Source organism: Onthophagus taurus, unplaced genomic scaffold (genome assembly GCF_036711975.1).
Source record: "Onthophagus taurus isolate NC unplaced genomic scaffold, IU_Otau_3.0 ScKx7SY_15, whole genome shotgun sequence".
NCBI lineage: Eukaryota > Metazoa > Arthropoda > Insecta > Coleoptera > Scarabaeidae > Onthophagus > Onthophagus taurus.
This window is the reverse complement of record NW_027248940.1, coordinates 264,561-283,580: the sequence shown is the minus strand read 5'-3', so window position 1 is coordinate 283,580 and position 19,020 is coordinate 264,561. Positions and strand designations below refer to the sequence as shown.

At 31.1% G+C, this 19,020-nt stretch overlaps 3 protein-coding genes across 4 annotated transcripts in view; 1 reads left to right on the top strand and 2 right to left on the bottom strand.

Moving 5' to 3' along the window:
* Nucleotides 1-2,808: 2,808 nt before the first annotated feature.
* On the bottom strand, nucleotides 2,809-3,680 carry LOC111420138 (phospholipase A2 isozymes PA3A/PA3B/PA5-like). Its single transcript, XM_071200923.1, has 4 exons — nucleotides 3,675-3,680; nucleotides 3,486-3,625; nucleotides 3,015-3,425; nucleotides 2,809-2,960 (listed from the first exon to the last, which is right to left on the bottom strand). The coding sequence occupies exons 1-4, from the start codon at nucleotides 3,678-3,680 to the stop codon at nucleotides 2,843-2,845; spliced, it is 675 nt and encodes a 224-aa protein (XP_071057024.1). The 3' UTR covers nucleotides 2,809-2,842.
* Nucleotides 3,681-7,836: 4,156 nt separating this feature from the next.
* On the top strand, nucleotides 7,837-18,814 carry LOC111420139 (vanin-like protein 2). Its single transcript, XM_071200851.1, has 4 exons — nucleotides 7,837-7,992; nucleotides 8,055-8,739; nucleotides 8,796-9,080; nucleotides 18,212-18,814. Exons 1-4 carry the CDS (start codon nucleotides 7,948-7,950, stop codon nucleotides 18,739-18,741), a joined length of 1,545 nt encoding a protein of 514 aa, XP_071056952.1. The 5' UTR covers nucleotides 7,837-7,947; the 3' UTR covers nucleotides 18,742-18,814.
* Nucleotides 18,714-19,020, bottom strand: part of LOC111421757 (chymotrypsin-like elastase family member 2A) — a 49,988-nt gene continuing 49,681 nt past the window's right edge. For both annotated transcript variants that reach the window (XM_071200849.1, XM_071200850.1), the window contains one exon: nucleotides 18,714-19,009. In XM_071200849.1, the coding sequence (XP_071056950.1) occupies nucleotides 18,804-19,009 (206 nt within the window). In that variant the 3' untranslated portion in view covers nucleotides 18,714-18,803. The remainder of the gene's footprint in view (nucleotides 19,010-19,020) is intronic.

Sequence of the window (19,020 nt, the reverse complement as noted above, 5' to 3'; positions counted from 1 at the left end):
GATGGCGCTCATGTTTTTTTTTTAAATTCAAATAAACAGCAACATTTGTTTGTATTCAAAAATTTTCTGAAGTGTTACTTTAAAAATCCTGTTTTTAAGATCAATTACGAAAATTTTTAAAAGTTTGACATGTTACATATTAAAAAATGATTTGTTTTTAAATACCAGAAGTTATCTTCGTATTTAATTGTTAACTTTTTAGATTTTACCTACCGCCCCGTAACTTACAGGAAACTGTAAATTTAATTTCCTCGACGATGGAAATTTTATAAAAAAAGTTTATTTTTAGCTTTATTCTAAAACAATAAGAAATAGACCTGTCGAACCCTATATTTTTGTAATCAGAAAAAAATAACTAATTTAATAAGCGAATAATCAGTGGTTGTTTCCATTTAAAAAAACGAAAATTCTCATGTAAAACCCAACCTTCGGCCGGACCGCTGCGCCGATCTGAACATATTTCTCACGTTTACTAACCAATAGATTCGACACGCAAAGAGAAATAAACTTTTTTCGTGAATCAAAATCGTCTGTTATTGGACAAAAGCGAAGAATTTTAAACAGTTCCCGTGCGGTTATTATAAACATTTCGAAAAAATTTTATTAGAAAAATCGCTTCAGAATAATGCATCCTTCAACCGTATAATGCTCTGACGCGGGAGATACGGGACAGTCTGTATATGTATTCAACCAATATTAGTTTGCGTTCGTGATACCCAGATGGCAGGGTAATTTATGTGTAAATTAATACTAATAATCTTCAGTTTTTTGTTTTCTTTACAGCATATTTCTTGTAACTTCTTTCCAATCTTATTGTTAGTTCATTCTGCACAACCTCATTCTTGTATTCCATCTGTAAATTAATAGATAAATTACCCTGTCATCTGGGTATCACGAACACAAACTAACATCGGTTGAAAAACTATGGATATCTATAAACAAGGCTTCCATCAACAGGAATTCCCATTTCTGTTTGAAGGTTACTATAAACAATTTGACGTGTTAAATATTTTTTAGACAACAGATGGCGATAGTGTATTAAACTCAAATTAATAAAATCATTTTAATTCCTAAATAAAAAATTAATTTATATTACACTACATCGATGAAATTATAGTGAATTTAATCCAAATTTTAGTTTGCATTAATCAATTTTCTTTATACAGCTAATTTCTAAATAATTTGGCAACATTGGTGATGGCTCATCTCGATATAAGCAAAGAAAGCGACGTTGCCAAATCATTGTATCATACTTTCTAAAGAAAAAAAGTTGTTTATTGCAATCTTGTACCAACACCGCTCCATATGTACTCGATCGGGCTGGCGCGCCAGGACTGTCCGGTTGTCGGGTAATTCCCCGACAATCAGCGACGTTGGTTTTATATAGTTGTCATAATTTTTGCTCTAGTAGTATATGTGATTGAAATTATGCCACTACTTACAGGAACACCATATATTTTTATATGTACAGGATGCCCATTATTTATGGAATATAGTATATATCTCGGTAAATGTTGACTTTATAAAAAAACATTTTATACAAAAGTTGTTTAATATTTTATTTGCCATAATAAGACAGCATTCAATTGTTTATATTTCAGAGAACAAATAAGCAACGAATAACACTTGAAGTTTTTTAAACTGCAATGTACCCTTTCGTTAGGCTCATTTGATAGAGATTGTTTTCTTATATTAGAAAATTTTTGAAAAAATGTAAAAATTGTTTATTAAGAAAATTTTTAGTTTTTTATGAGTTAATATATTTTTTCATTATTTATATTGTATTATTTATTTTAAAATATACCTTTGGTGTTTCTTTACATTTTTATTTTGTATTTATTTTAATAATTAATCTAATAGTAGATGATCAGATAATTTTATATAAATTTATTGCCACATTGTTTTGCATTCTACGTAAATTAAATGTTTAAATTTAAATTAATGATATACAAATTTTTTGATCTATCCGAAAATATTAATCGCTTCAGGTTTGTTTTTCTTGGGAGACACTACGCCGACGATGAAACCACTAATATCGATTTCTCTTGATGAAACCACTAATATCACATCAAATGCTCAGTTGGCCATTACTGCGAGATATTTTATTCGAGATGGCCTTACTATTAGAGAAGTGTTGATAAAGTTAGAATCGGTACCAAAAAGTATGTACTTGCATCAAGTTGCAACATTGATGTAATGTTCCAGGGTACGAACATTATATCATTGTTGCAAAACACATTTTTGCTGTTAGAGAATTGAAAAAAATGGAGTTATTTGATAAAACTTTATACGACAAAGATGGTCTAAAGAGTTTCGTTTAAAACATTAACGAGTTACAAAAGGAATAGTCGATAATATTTGTACGGAATCGATTTCTGTAACACTTGGTAATGCTCCAAAGATACAAATTGTAGGTCAGAAGAGAAAAGAAGCTCTTTTTATGACAAATTCTCTGGTAAATTTAGCTAGCTTATCTTATGGCGGTTTTTTCAACTACAAAATGAAGGCAAAGAAATAGCTATTAAGTTAATTGATAGCGACAGTTTTATTGATGAAAATACAGTTCAATGCAGTGAAAATGTTGAACAATGCAACTTGACTGAAGTATCTAACATACATGTCGAATTCTTAGACTTACTGAAAGATGAACAACCTTAAACACACTTAACAATTTTTATTTTAGATACATGAAGAAGAATTCTTTGCAGTTAATGAAAATAACAATGAAGATGAACTTGCCGATAAAAATGAATAAAACATGTCTCTTATTAACTATTTTTTCCGATTTGCTTTAATTCAATAAAACCACTTCAGAAAGTGTTCACAAATTTATTTATACATATTAATTTATTTTTACTAATTTGAAAAGGCGCCCCAAAAACTTTTTAGCTTCTTTAATAAATGAAACTCGATATTTTGGTGTTAATTTAAATTGAATCGAGCATCTTATTAATTTTCTCCTAAATCAATAAATATATATTAATTACATTTAATATTTTAAGATATCCTTTCACCTTTCAATACAAACATCTTCCTTGAAACATTGCATTTTAGCGATGTTAAAGAAAATCGCCCCTATCGCATTTGCAGTAATCGTGTGAAGATTACTCAAACATGTTTGAAATTTTAGGTCGCAATCGCAATGAGATCTCGTATAAGGTGAGTTATTGCAGACGTTTTCTATGCATTCGCCGGGTTGAAGAGTATTTGCGCAATGATCGTGTTCTCTACAACACTCATCTTCCTTTTTATGTACACCCAATTCGTGGTAACTTTCGGCTTTTGAACCTTTCCCACACCACAAAGTCCCGGGGAAAATAAGTCCGTATTCCTCTTTTTCTGCACACCTTAACTCGATTGCGTTAAAAGTATCATCGTCCACAATTGCTATTTCATTTTTTCTTAAAATCCTATGTATATCATAGCTTAAAAAAACATAATTTTAGGTCCATGTTTGATTCGGTTTACTTACTTCTTTGAGTTACTGGTTATTGTGAACGTCGCAAAACGAGTTTTCGAACCCTAATTCGATTATTTTAGATTTATCATGATTAGAAATAAAAACGTTGGGATGTGCTAAGTTTACGAGAAAAATTAATGGGATTAATGTTAAGAAAGTATTTTTCTAAAACGTAAAGTTGTGAGATTAATTCTTTGCCCGAAATTAAACTTACAAACATCGTAAAGGTCTATTACAAACGATTAATTAATATCGATAAGAAACGATTAAGCAAAATCGATTAATCTAAGGAATTAAAACAAGACTTTAATAGCAAATCCTAAATAATCCTTTTTAAAGCAAATATAGAAATTCGATCATTTTGAATGACAGCGAAACGTCAAAATTGACAATTATATACGTCAATTTGAATAATTTAACATTTAGAATTCAATTTGAAATTAAAACTTTATTTTTGATTACGATTTAATGATGAAACGTTAAATTCATTAATTAAATGTTTAAAACGTTAATTTTAATTACCCACCTTTAAATTAGATCGTTTTAATAAAAGCGAAACGTCAAAATTGATAATTATATATGTACGTACGTCACGTTAAACGGCAATTTGAATAATTTAACATTTAGAAATCAATTTGAAATTAAAACGTTATTTTTGATTACGATTTAATGATGATACGTTAAATTCATTAATTAAATGTTTAAAACGTTAATTTTAATTACCCACCTTTAAATTAGATCGTTTTAATAAAAGCGAAACGTCAAAATTGATAATTATATATGTACGTACGTCACGTTAAACGGCAATTTGAATCATTTAACATTTAGAATTCAATTTGAAATTAAAACTTTATTTTTGATTACGATTTAATGATGATACGTTAAATTCATTAATTAAATGTTTAAAACGTTAATTTTAATTACCCACCTTTAAATTAGATCGTTGTAATAAAAGCGAAACGTCAAAATTTATAATTATATATGTACGTACGTCACGTTAAACGGCAATTTGAATAATTTAACATTTTGAAATCAATTTGAAATTAAAACTTTATTTTTGATTACGATTTAATGATGAAACGTTAAATTCATTAATTAAATGTTTAAAACGTTAATTTTAATTACCCACCTTTAAATTAGATCGTTTTAATAAAAGCGAAACGTCAAAATTGATAATTATATATGTACGTACGTCACGTTAAACGGCAATTTGAATAATTTAACATTTAGAAATCAATTTGAAATTAAAACTTTATTTTTGATTACGATTTAATGATGATACGTTAAATTCATTAATTAAATGTTTAAAACGTTAATTTTAATTACCCACCTTTAAATTGGATCGTTTTAATAAAAGCGAAACGTCAAAATTGATAATTATATATGTATGTACGTACTTCACGTTAAACGGCAATTTGAATAATTTAACATTTAGAAATCAATTTGAAATTAAAACTTTATTTTTGATTACGATTTAATGATGATACGTTAAATTCATTAATTAAATGTTTAAAACGTTAATTTTAATTACCCACCTTTAAATTAGATCGTTTTAATAAAAGCGAAACGTCAAAATTGATAATTATATATGTACGTACGTCACGTTAAACGGCAATTTGAATAATTTAACATTTAGAATTCAATTTGAAATTAAAACTTTATTTTTGATTACGATTTAATGATGATACGTTAAATTCATTAATTAAATGTTTAAAACGTTAATTTTAATTACCCACCTTTAAATTAGATCGTTTTAATAAAAGCGAAACGTCAAAATTGATAATTATATATGTATGTACGTACTTCACGTTAAACGGCAATTTGAATAATTTAACATTTAGAAATCAATTTGAAATTAAAACTTTATTTTTGATTACGATTTAATGATGAAACGTTAAATTCATTAATTAAATGTTTAAAACGTTAATTTTAATTACCCACCTTTAAATTAGATCGTTTTAATAAAAGCGAAACGTCAAAATTGATAATTATATATGTACGTACGTCACGTTAAACGGCAATTTGAATAATTTAACATTTAGAAATCAATTTGAAATTAAAACTTTATTTTTGATTACGATTTAATGATGATACGTTAAATTCATTAATTAAATGTTTAAAACGTTAATTTTAATTACCCACCTTTAAATTGGATCGTTTTAATAAAAGCGAAACGTCAAAATTGATAATTATATATGTATGTACGTACTTCACGTTAAACGGCAATTTGAATAATTTAACATTTAGAAATCAATTTGAAATTAAAACTTTATTTTTGATTACGATTTAATGATGAAACGTTAAATTCATTAATTAAATGTTTAAAACGTTAATTTTAATTACCCACCTTTAAATTAGATCGTTTTAATAAAAGCGAAACGTCAAAATTGATAATTATATATGTACGTACGTCACGTTAAACGGCAATTTGAATAATTTAACATTTAGAATTCAATTTGAAATTAAAACTTTATTTTTGATTACGATTTAATGATGATACGTTAAATTCATTAATTAAATGTTTAAAACGTTAATTTTAATTACCCACCTTTAAATTAGATCGTTTTAATAAAAGCGAAACGTCAAAATTGATAATTATATATGTATGTACGTACTTCACGTTAAACGGCAATTTGAATAATTTAACATTTAGAAATCAATTTGAAATTAAAACTTTATTTTTGATTACGATTTAATGATGAAACGTTAAATTCATTAATTAAATGTTTAAAACGTTAATTTTAATTACCCACCTTTAAATTAGATCGTTTTAATAAAAGCGAAACGTCAAAATTGATAATTATATATGTACGTACGTCACGTTAAACGGCAATTTGAATAATTTAACATTTAGAAATCAATTTGAAATTAAAACTTTATTTTTGATTACGATTTAATGATGAAACGTTAAATTCATTAATTAAATGTTTAAAACGTTAATTTTAATTACCCACCTTTAAATTAGATCGTTTTAATAAAAGCGAAACGTCAAAATTGATAATTATATATGTACGTACGTCACGTTAAACGGCAATTTGAATAATTTAACATTTAGAAATCAATTTGAAATTAAAACTTTATTTTTGATTACGATTTAATGATGATACGTTAAATTCATTAATTAAATGTTTAAAACGTTAATTTTAATTACCCACCTTTAAATTAGATCGTTTTAATAAAAGCGAAACGTCAAAATTGATAATTATATATGTACGTACGTCACGTTAAACGGCAATTTGAATAATTTAACATTTAGAATTCAATTTGAAATTAAAACTTTATTTTTGATTACGATTTAATGATGATACGTTAAATTCATTAATTAAATGTTTAAAACGTTAATTTTAATTACCCACCTTTAAATTAGATCGTTTTAATAAAAGCGAAACGTCAAAATTGATAATTATATATGTATGTACGTACTTCACGTTAAACGGCAATTTGAATAATTTAACATTTAGAAATCAATTTGAAATTAAAACTTTATTTTTGATTACGATTTAATGATGAAACGTTAAATTCATTAATTAAATGTTTAAAACGTTAATTTTAATTACCCACCTTTAAATTAGATCGTTTTAATAAAAGCGAAACGTCAAAATTGATAATTATATATGTACGTACGTCACGTTAAACGGCAATTTGAATAATTTAACATTTAGAAATCAATTTGAAATTAAAACTTTATTTTTGATTACGATTTAATGATGAAACGTTAAATTCATTAATTAAATGTTTAAAACGTTAATTTTAATTACCCACCTTTAAATTAGATCGTTTTAATAAAAGCGAAACGTCAAAATTGATAATTATATATGTACGTACGTCACGTTAAACGGCAATTTGAATAATTTAACATTTAGAAATCAATTTGAAATTAAAACTTTATTTTTGATTACGATTTAATGATGATACGTTAAATTCATTAATTAAATGTTTAAAACGTTAATTTTAATTACCCACCTTTAAATTTAGATCGTTTTAATAAAAGCGAAACGTCAAAAGTGACGTTTAAACGTCTATTTTAATTATTGTAATATAGAATTAAATTAAAATAAGATAAAAATAAATTTTGAGATATAAAAGTGATTTTCTTAAATCTTTCTTCCTCGTTAAGTAATCAATTAATTAATTCAGAATCAATTTGAATTTAAAAAATTGCTACTCCAAATCAAGTTGGTATTAAAAATAATTTTTGGATTCAATTTTCTAAAGAAATTTTTTATGTAACACATAACCACACATAATATATTATATACTATCATGAAGAGGACTTTTTAAGCTTTAATTTAAGATATAATTTATTGTTATTATATAATTTATTGTTTAGATATGCAACCAATTTGACATCAATGTAATATAAAAAGAATAATTGATATATTTGTGATGAGATATCATTTATCAGCGTTTTAAAGGTTAAAAAGATTAACACAGTCTTTTACCATATTTATAAAATAAATTAAATGATTTGCAATTAAAAAAGTGTCATGAAACTCATTATAATTAGCGTTTTATTATTTTCTATCAAAACTGTAAGTAATCTAACCTCATTATTTTTTGTTATTTGAATTACGTCTTATTTATTTCAAATTAGGTTTTAACCGATTCAACTTATAAAGCAGCAATAATAGAATATCATCCAATCCAACACAACAATTCGATAACCTACAAAGAATTATGCAAGAAAAACGTTGAGAATTACATTAATCTCATTAAAAAAGCCCCCCAATTAGACATTGCAGTGTTTCCAGAAGCTACAATAACAACTTTAACCGCATTTAATCATCGCCAAGTTCTCATAGACATCGCAGTTGAGTTACCTAAGCTTAATAAGCCTTCAATAAAAGTAAATCCATGTTTATCTAGTTTGAAAAATGATTTTCCAGAGTATATTAAAGACATTTCATGTGCAGCTAAAGATTTAAAAACATACATCGTTATAAATACAGTGGAAAAGATTGTTTGTGAGGAGGATGATGAAAGGGAGGTACAAAAATGCACGGAAAAGTGGAATTTGTACAACACAAACGTGATTTTTGATCGAAACGGAGATGTGATTAAGAAATACAGGAAGTTTAATTTGTTCCATGAACCCCAAAATTGCCGCCCAAAAAATCCTGAGTATGTTACGTTCACAACGGATTTTGGAGTTACTTTTGGGACTTTTATTTGTTTCGATATATTGTTCGAAGAACCGGGTGAAGTTCTTGTTCGAAAGTTGGGGGTTAAACATTTCGTTTATCCCACAATGTGGTTTGCAGAGGCCCCATTTCTAACGGGTAAATTAATTTGTTTTATTTGAATTAATTTAGTAATTCAATTTTAATTATTTAAGCGCTTCAAATGCAAGATATGTGGGCTTCGGGGAATAACGTCACTTTATTAGCTGCCAACGCGAATGATCCTAAAGTTGGTAGCGGTGGTTCTGGAATTTACCAAGGGTTAAAAGGACCGAGAAGTTTTACCATTGAATCTAATGGGTCTAAATTAATCGTTGATGATGTTTATAAAAATTTAAATGAAGCTAATTTAATTAGAAAAGTGGATGAAGATGTCGATGAGATTGATCGGAAAGGTTTGGAGAGGGATGGATTCCGATTAATCGCTAATAATTTGAAATGTAACATTAAAAATTGATGTGAAGTTATCCATAAATCCCAGCTCATAACTTTAAACAATCACAATTCCGTAACCACTACGTAACAATTTTCACCCTGATGGGCACCTTCCAATTAAGCCAAATTCTATCACATAATAGAACACAGTTCTAAGAATTTTTATCAATTTTCAAAACCCTGTAACCCTCAAAGGTTTTCGAGAAAAAAAAATTGTTGTTATAGTAGACGACACGAGAGCTGGCAATAAATAATCGTTTTCCGCTCTTACAAATGCCATACATAGTAAATTAAAATTCATAAACCGCTAGAGAGTAATGTGTGTTAGAAAGAGATAGCATTAGTTTAATATGTCTGCTGTACAATTCAAATGGCCACGTCGAAAAAGTATGTCTGTTCTTCTAAGGGATGTTACTCTATAACATATATATACTATCTCCTATATCGCTGACTAAGGCTAAACACATACTGACGCGACGAGCAAAGCGGCGAGCAGAGCGGTGAGGAAAGCGGCGAAAACAAACTATACAGGGTGTCCCAGACCACCCGTACCAGCCAATTTATTCGGAAACGGTGTAAAGCAGACACCCTCCTTCTAGATAGTGTGTTACGACCGACCAACAACATCCGGAAGTGGGTGCAATTGAGTAGTACTTTAATATTTTATATGTAAAGAAGGGTCAATTACGATATCATCGTAAAGAACTCTTCAATAGAAATCTCTTTCGCTTGAAAAAAATTTTTATATTGCTAATCGTTTTCGAAATAATAAACCCTAATTGTTGGTACTTTTTACCGGTGTTATTTAAGTTGACAAATAGATGTCGCTATTCGTCGTTTTGAAAAATCGTGTAATTTAGAAATGGCTGGTTAATAACAAGAAATTGTTTTTACTAACAAAATGAATAAAATAACAAGGAGTTTTTTTACCACAGAAGAATATTACAAAACACTAAATAATAAAACTTAATAAATTAAAGTAAAAATACCAGTTCTTATTAAACAAATGAATAAAATAACTATGGAAAGGAATTATTTGGACGACAAAACGCTCAATCTAATAAAAAATTAACAAAATCAAGATAATAAAGATTATAAATGTTCAAATTGTCTACCATTTTGAGCAACACATTTTTCAAGCCGGAGCCTTACACTATCTACCGCATTTAAAATTTCTCTTGCACTTAAATTCTGACACGCTTCTTGAATTCTGTTCTTCATTTCTTCCTTTGTTGTTGGTCGATGTTTATAAACTAAATTCTTAAGTCGAGCCCAAAGATAGAAATCAAGAGGGGTCAAATCACAACCTCCTCTTCCAATCCATCGCCCAGGGAATTTTTGGTCACAAATCGCACGAGATACCGCAGCATAATGTGCTGGGCAGCCATCTTGTTGTAGCCACAATCTCCTCCTTATTGCTAGTGGAATGTCACCCAACAAATCATGCTGCAATGTGCCAGCAAGAAATTCCGCATACCTGCGACCATTGAGAGTGCCATCAAAATAAAAGGGCCCAATTATGGTGTCGCCCAAAATCCCGCACCACACATTTAGAGACCACAGATTTTGATTGTTCATTTCAACCATCCAATGGGGGTTAACTTCTGACCAGTAGTGGGCATTGTGCAGGTTTAACTGCCCATTACTTTTAAATGTCGCTTCATCTGTCCAAAGGATATTCCGATGAAAAAATTGAGTTTGGCCTAATAACCAATTACAAAATTGTAATCGGTTATTAAAATCTTGATCTCTTAATTCTTGGCAAAGATTTACATGATAAGCGTAAAATTTATTTTCTTTTAATATCCGTTGGACTGAGCTCTTGGTGATATCGAATTCCCTTGCCATATCACGGACGGATAAATGAGGGTATAACTCAACACCGGCTATTACCTCCGCTGTTCGATTGTCTTGCACGGTTCTTTTTATTCTGTGTCTGATGTTGTGATTAGGACGAACTACCCCAAATCGCTTAACTCTACAAGCAAGACGACTGAAGACATGACGACTTTGCTGTGGAAAATTTTGTCTGCATTCCCCCAATAACATCAACATGTCATACGCTTCTTCATTGTTGAAAGGCATGTTGATGTTTAAATAAAATTCTAATTAGTTGTTCAAGATAAATACGAAGAATTGATAACTGCTAGTTTCACAAAGTTGACGTTCTGTCAATAACAATTAAATAATTTTATTTTTTTTTTATAATTTTTAATTTATTAAGTTTTATTATTTAGTGTTTTGTAATATTCTTCTGTGGTAAAAAAAACTCCTTGTTATTTTATTCATTTTGTTAGTAAAAACAATTTCTTGTTATTAACCAGCCATTTCTAAATTACACGATTTTTCAAAACGACGAATAGCGACATCTATTTGTCAACTTAAATAACACCGGTAAAAAGTACCAACAATTAGGGTGGATTATTTCGAAAACGATTAGCAATATACAAATTTTTTTCAAACAAAAAAGATTTCTATTGAAGAGTTCTTTACGATGATATCGTAATTGACCCCTCTTTACATATAAAATATTAAAGTACTACTCAATTGCACCCACTTCCGGTTGTTGTTGGTCGGTCGTTACACACTATCTAGAAGGAGGGTGTCTGCTTTAGTTGACGAATTTTTTATTTCAACTCTCTAGGACTCACCGTTTCCGAATAAATCGGCTAGTACGGGTGGTCTGGGACATCCTGTATATGCTCTATAATTATAACCTCAAATCGAAACGTCTTGTGAGCGTTGTCATGAATCTGTTAGTGTTTTCATAAGCCAAAAATGTTTTTTTTTAAAGGAAAATCATTAAATAATATCTTTGAAAATGTTTGACATATAACCTCCATTACTAACATAACCTACATTAATGTATGTGGTGAAATAATTTAAGTCGTACGTCCATATCTTGATTCATACCATTTTTAAGCGATCTGTCACTGCCACCTCTTGTGGTTTCTGCTATAGATTCCATACTTATACAAGGTGTTGAATATAAAACACAATATTTTAAGATTAGTTAAGCCGTGTGTCCACTACCAAGTTTTCTTGCGGAAGTCACTTCTGGAAGCAACTTCCGCAAGAAACTTGGTAGTGGACACACGGCTTTAGACATTTAGTTTGCTTTTCGCGTTTCAACGGCAAAAGTTAAAAACTACTAGTGTTTACGAAGTGTGTTACGATATTTGCAAGTATGAGTGGTAAAAAAAGTATGCGAGGTTCTTCAATATCGTGCAGTGAGACGTACAGAGTGGTTCAAATTCGATGTTCGAATAGGCTATCTCGGAAACTATAAGAGCTAGAAAAAAAGTAGCTTACATGTCCCTATCTCTTTAAAAAAAAATCCAATGTCGAAAACCTCAAAGTGCTATCGTCTTTTGTTTTTCCCCTAGAGGCCAAAATTGAAAATATCGTAAAACCAGCAAATGCAATTATCTTGGTTATTGTATGTATGTACGAGCCCTAACAACTATACAGGGTGTCTCAGCGAGACCGGTCATTAGACGTTTCTGGGGTTCTGGCCAAACAAAAAATTTGAGAATGCAGACTTAAGTATTATCAATTACATTCTCTTCATCTAAAATATTTTCAGATTTCTAGCACTCCCGGTTATACCGGAAGTCGCCACCTACTTTATTTTTTTAAACGGAACATCCTGTATATTTTTACATATTTGGATTTGTCTGTTTTGAAGGTTTATAAATAACTTTACTTTTTGCAATTTGAACCAGCAATTCTCGAGTTATTCGATTTTTTCTAGAAAAATCTGCTCCAGCGGACATTTGTTCAAAAAATCATAGAACACTCAATTTTTGAGATATCAATTTAGGATTCAGAACATGCTTAAACAACATGATGGAGTATGTTTTGGTGCCGAGAACGGCTGTCTAGATCGTTTGGTCACTTTACTATGATACGTTAACTTTTCGAAATTTGGAAGCACCATAACTTCATTTTTTTAAATAGCAACCCCATATTTTATTACTTAGTCTTTTTGGGCGTCTCATTTTACATCTTTTATATTCCATATGTCCTATGCCTAATATTAATAGTTTGAGTAATAATTAGGGTTTTTTGAAAAATGCTCACATATCATATCGATGTTAACCTAGTGTGCCATGGAAAACAAATGTTTAATGACTTATTGATAAACGTCAAAGTCTAATTTAGGTTGTTTGATGCTTGTGAGTCTAAAACCAGTTAAAATGGATATTAATAACGTAAATAATGTTTATACAAATGAAGAAATCCATAATTTATATTTTGTGCACGAAAAGTGCGACAAAGTTCTTAGTAGAACTTGCAGAATGTTTAATGAAAATTATCCACATTTATCTCCGATGACAAAACGTAAATTTAGAAGAATAGAAGCAAATTTTTTGCATTTTGGACGAATTAATCACGTGTTAAACTGTCCAAAAAATGTAGTAGATAATGCAACGGAAGAGGTGAATACCTTGGCTTATTTCGAGCCCAGTCCCAACACCTCAATTCGAGCTGCCAAAGAAGATCTGGGAATCATACTATGAACTTTGTCGCGCTTTTCATGCATAAAAAATAAATTAAGAATTTTTTGATTTGTGTAAATATTACTTTCGTTATTGTTATCGATTTTAACTCGTTTCAGTAATAATATTAAGGGACATAACAGATAATTATTAGCTCACATGCATCAAGTGAGTCTTTGACAAGAACTCATTGAGAAGGCTTGTTTTTCATGGCATACTAGGCTAAATATCCATATAATATGTGTGCATTTTTCAAAAAACCCTAATTATCTCCCAAACTATTAATATTAGGTATGGGACATATGGGATATAAAAGATGTAGAGTGAGATACCGAAGACGGCTAAAAAATAAAATATGGGGGGTGCCGTTTAAAAAAATGAAGTTATGGTACTTCCAAATTTTGAAAAGTTAACGTGCCATAGTAAAGTGACCAAACGTTCTAGACAGCAGTTCTCGGCACCAAAACATACTCCATCATGTTGCTTAAGCATGTTCTCAATCCTAAATTGATATCCCAAAAATATGTGGCTGAAGTTAGATTTATATTCGAATCTGTACCAGATTCAGATTCATAAAATTACAGTTGACCAGACAAGTATTGAACATATCAATTGAAAAATAGTTTTCTGAAATTACAGAAGTTGTAGCAATCTGCGACTACCCTGGATAATTCGAATAGACCCTCTAGTATGTTCCCTGTCTATCCTCACCCTCAGATTTGCCGTAGGGGCCGAGCGGTTCACCGTTTTCAATAGCATACTTAGATATTATTTTCTCAATAACTAGAGACTCTAGCACCCTGGGACTAGTTCAGATTATTGCATTAGGTCCTCTGGTATCTTTCTAACCCACCAGCTCCCCCAGATTTGCCGTAGGGGCCGAGGGGTGAATTTTTTAATATTACTCGTTTTCAATATCAAATGTAAACATTATTTTCTCAATAATTAGAGACTGCAGCACCCTGATACTAGTCTAGATTATTGCATTAGGTCCTCTGGTATCTTTCTAGCCCACCAGCACCCCCAGATTTGCCGTAGGGGCCGAGGGGTGAATTTGTTAATATTACTCGTTTTCAATATCAAATGTAAATATTATTTTCTCAATAATTAGAGACTGCAGCACCCTGATACTAGTCTAGATTATTGCATTAGGTCCTCTGGTATCTTTCTAGCCCACCAGCACCCCCAGATTTGCCGTAGGGGCCGAGGGGTGAATTTTTTAATATTACTCGTTTTCAATATCAAATGTAAACATTATTTTCTCAATAATTAGAGACTGCAGCACCCTGATACTAGTCTAGATTATTGCATTAGGTCCTCTGGTATCCTTCTAGCCCACCAGCACCCCCAGATTTGCCGTAGGGGCCGAGGGGTGAATTTTTTAATATTACTCGTTTTCAATATCAAATGTAAACATTATTTTCTCAATAATTAGAGACTGCAGCACCCTGATACTAGTCTAGATTATTGCACTAGGTCCTCTGGTATCTTTCTAGCCCACCAGCACCCCCAGATTTGCCGTAGGGGCCGAGGGGTGAATTTTTTAATATTACTCGTTTTCAATATCAAATTTAAACTTTATTTTCTCAATAACTAGAGACTGCAGCACCCTAGAACTAGTCTAGATTACTATATTTAAAATTGATGTAATATTTAGTTTGATATTATAATTTCGTATTGCTTTTACTTCTATATAATAACATTGAAATAAAAGAAAGATCTACTAATGCAAATGAAACTATAATACTAAATAGTAACAGCCCCATTCTAAAACGTTCGTCGCCAACTATATCGCAGCTACTTGTTTCTAACGTTTCATTATTTAGTAATATTCATGATAGATTAGATGAAGAACATTTATCAGAACCCTCTACTGATAATGAAACCTTTATAAGTAAGGCACAGCTACCGACGTTACAGGTAGAGCCGTGTCAATATAAAAAACATATAATATAAAAAACAAATACAAAAAACAATATAAAAAATTAATTTAAATGCTTTAATGTGACTAAAAATTTTGAAAAGTGTCGTTCAAGTTTCATTAATAAAGAAGTAAAAGCCATATGAAAATTATACTTTCAAATCAAACTAAATATTGAATAAGTTTTGAATATAATAATCTAGACCAGTCCCAGGGCGCTGTAGTCTTTAGTTCTTCTAGTCTAGTCTAGAAAATAATTTTTAATTTTGCTATTGAAAACGAGGAATTTTAAAAAATTCACCCTTCGGCTCCTACGGCAAATCTGGGGGTGCGAGTGGACTAGAAGGATACTAGAGGACATAATGCAATAATATAGACTAGTCCCAGGGTGCTGCAGTTTCTAGTTATTGAGAAAATAATTTTTACATTTGATACTGAAAACGAGGAATATTGAAAAATTCACCCTTCGGCCCCTACGGCAAATTTGGGGGTGCTGATGGGCTACAAGGATACCAGAGGACCTAATGCAATAATCTAGACTAGTATCACGGTGCTGCAGTCTCTAATTATTGAGAAAATAATGTTTACATTTGATATTGAAAACGAGGAATATTGAAAAATTCACCCTTCGGCTCCTACGGCAAATCTGGGGGTGCTGATGGGCTAGAAGAATACCAGAGGACGTAATGCAATAATCTAGACTAGTCCCAGGGTGCTGCAGTCTCTAGTAATTGAGAAAATTATGTTTAAATTTGCTATTGAAAACAAGGAATATTAAAAAATTCACCCCTCGGCCCCTACGGCAAATCTGGGGTTGCTGGTGTGCTAGAAGGATACCAGAGGAACTAATGCAATAATCTAGACTATTCCCAGGGTGCTGCAGTCTCTAATTATTGAGAAAATAATGTTTACATTTGATATTGAAAACGAGGAATATTGAAAAATTCACCCTTCGGCTCCTACGGCAAATCTGGGGGTGCTGATGGGCTAGAAGGATACCAGAGGACCTAATACAATTATCTAGACTAGTCCCAGGGTGCTGCAGTCTCTAGTAATTGAGAAAATAATTTTTAACTTTGCTATTGAAAACGAGGAATATTGAAAAATTCACCCTTCAGCCCCTACGGCAAATCTGGGGGTGCTGATGGGTTACAAGGATACCAGAGGACCTAATACAATTATCTAGACTAGTCCCAGGGTGCTGAAGTCTCTAGTAATTGAGAAAATAATTTTTAACTTTGCTATTGAAAACGAGTAATATTGAAAAATTCACCCTTCGGTCCCTACGGCAAATCTGGGGGTGCTGGTATGCTAGAAAGATACCAGAGGACCTAATGCAATAATCTAGACTAGTATCAGGGTGCTGCAGTCTCTAATTATTGAGAAAATAAAGTTTAAATTTGATATTGAAAACGAGTAATATTAAAAAATTCACCCCTCGGCCCCTACGGCAAATCTGGGGGTGCTGGTATGCTAGAAAGATACCAGAGGACCTAATGCAATAATCTAGACTAGTATCAGGGTGCTGCAGTCTCTAATTATTGAGAAAATAAAGTTTAAATTTGATATTGAAAACGAGTAATATTAAAAAATTCACCCCTCGGCCCCTACGGCAAATCTGGGGGTGCTGGTATGCTAGAAAGATACCAGAGGACCTAATGCAATAATCTAGACTAGTATCAGGGTGCTGCAGTCTCTAATTATTGAGAAAATAAAGTTTAAATTTGATATTGAAAACGAGTAATATTAAAAAATTCACCCCTCGGCCCCTACGGCAAATCTGGGGGTGCTGGTATGCTAGAAAGATACCAGAGGACCTAATGCAATAATCTAGACTAGTATCAGGGTGCTGCAGTCTCTAATTATTGAGAAAATAATGTTTACATTTGATATTGAAAACGAGTAATATTAAAAAATTCACCCCTCGGCCCCTACGGCAAATCTGGGGGTGCTGGTGGGCTAGAAAGATACCAGAGGACCTAATGCAATAATCTAGACTAGTATCAGGGTGCTGCAGTCTCTAGTTATTGAGAAAATAATATCTAAGTATGCTATTGAAAACGAGGAACCCCTCGGCCCCTACGGCAAATCTGAGGGTGAGGGTAGACAAGGAACATACTAGAGGGTCTATTCGAATTATCCAGGGTAGTCGCAGATTGCTACAACTTCTGTAGTTTCAGAAAACGATTTTTCAATTGATATGTTCAATACTTGTCTGGTCAACTGTAATTTTATGAATCTGAATCTGGTACAGATTCGAATATGAATCTAACTTCAGCCACATCCCAAAAATCGAGTGTTCTCTAATTTTTTGAACAAATGTCTGCTGGAGCAGATTTTTCAAGAAAAATTCGAATAACTCGAGAACGGCCGAATCAAATTAGAAAAAGGAAAGTTATTTATAAACCTTGAAAACAGACAAATCCAAATATGTAAAAATATACAGGGTGTTGGTGGCGACTTCCGGTATAACCGTATTTTAGACGAAGAGATCGTAATTGATAATACTTAAGTCTGAATTCTCAAATTTTTATTTTCGCCAGAACCCCAGAAACGTCTAATGATCGGTCTCGCTGAGACACCCTGTATAAGTAATAATTTGGTGAGTCAAATAATCGTATTGGTTACAGAATTATGTATGTTTTAAGTTTATGGCTGGGATTTATGGATATCAGACCAGTGTCTTAATAATTTATTAATAATAATATTGTAGCTTATACTTCATTCGAAATTAATGGGGATGTCGATAAAAGGGTTTGCCATAAAAATTTATGCTGTCACTTTAAACTTAAAATCGATGAAGTCGAATCAAAAAAATTCCATTACAAATATCGCGCTTTAATTTTTTCGGGGGTAAGATCGTTCAATGGACCAATTAACGGAGGATTAGAAGTGTGTGCGATCAGTTTTTGTAAAGATGACACCCAGGAATCTTGTGGGCAAAGATTTATTCCGTACTCAAAAATCGATTGGGTCACAACGTTCAAATCGATCGAAATAACAGCTTCGACTATCAAAACCCAACATAAACAACACTTCCCAAACACTTTATTAAGCAGCTTGGAGCCGATTTCGCCCCAAAATTTCGAATTCACCCAAATCGATGTAAACGAAAAAAACGTTGATTTAAAAATGAAGTTATTAACTCCGGAATCGAGGTTATTAACGTTTGGAATTTATGGGAGGAATTTTGAATTAGATAATGAAACTCCTGATCAAGTTTATGATAAAATTGAATTATAAATAAGTAAGTTTATTTTTTTTTTTAATATTTTTATTGCTTAAAATAGTAATTAATAAAAAAATTATTGTTGCATTGCGTTTTTGATAAAATCTAAATACTTCGCGACGTCGGTAAAGACGACGTAATGTTTTGGGTCACATTTAAATTCGTTTTGAAGGGCTACGCTTAACGAGACGACTCCGCGAAGTTGGTAAACTTTTCTTCCGGATCCAGCGGATCTTTGAAAAACCATTCCACCGCCTGAATCTCCATTACACACGGTTGATCCTGTTGAGGTA

What these genes read in the sequence shown, in the direction of transcription:
- LOC111420138 (XM_071200923.1), bottom strand. An exon ending in TGCGACGTTCACAATAACCA is followed by an intron (nt 3,426 to 3,485) that starts GTAACTCAAAGA and finishes TGTTTTTTTAAG; the next exon opens with CTATGATATACATAGGATTT. An exon ending in GAAGATGTTTGTATTGAAAG is followed by an intron (nt 2,961 to 3,014) that starts GTGAAAGGATAT and finishes TTATTGATTTAG; the next exon opens with GAGAAAATTAATAAGATGCT.
- LOC111420139 (XM_071200851.1), top strand. Translation starts at nt 7,948, where the DNA reads ATGAAACTCATTATAATTAGCGTTTTATTATTTTCTATCAAAACT. An exon ending in AGAGGCCCCATTTCTAACGG is followed by an intron (nt 8,740 to 8,795) that starts GTAAATTAATTT and finishes TAATTATTTAAG; the next exon opens with CGCTTCAAATGCAAGATATG. An exon ending in AATCGCTAATAATTTGAAAT is followed by an intron (nt 9,081 to 18,211) that starts GTAACATTAAAA and finishes ATAATATTGTAG; the next exon opens with CTTATACTTCATTCGAAATT.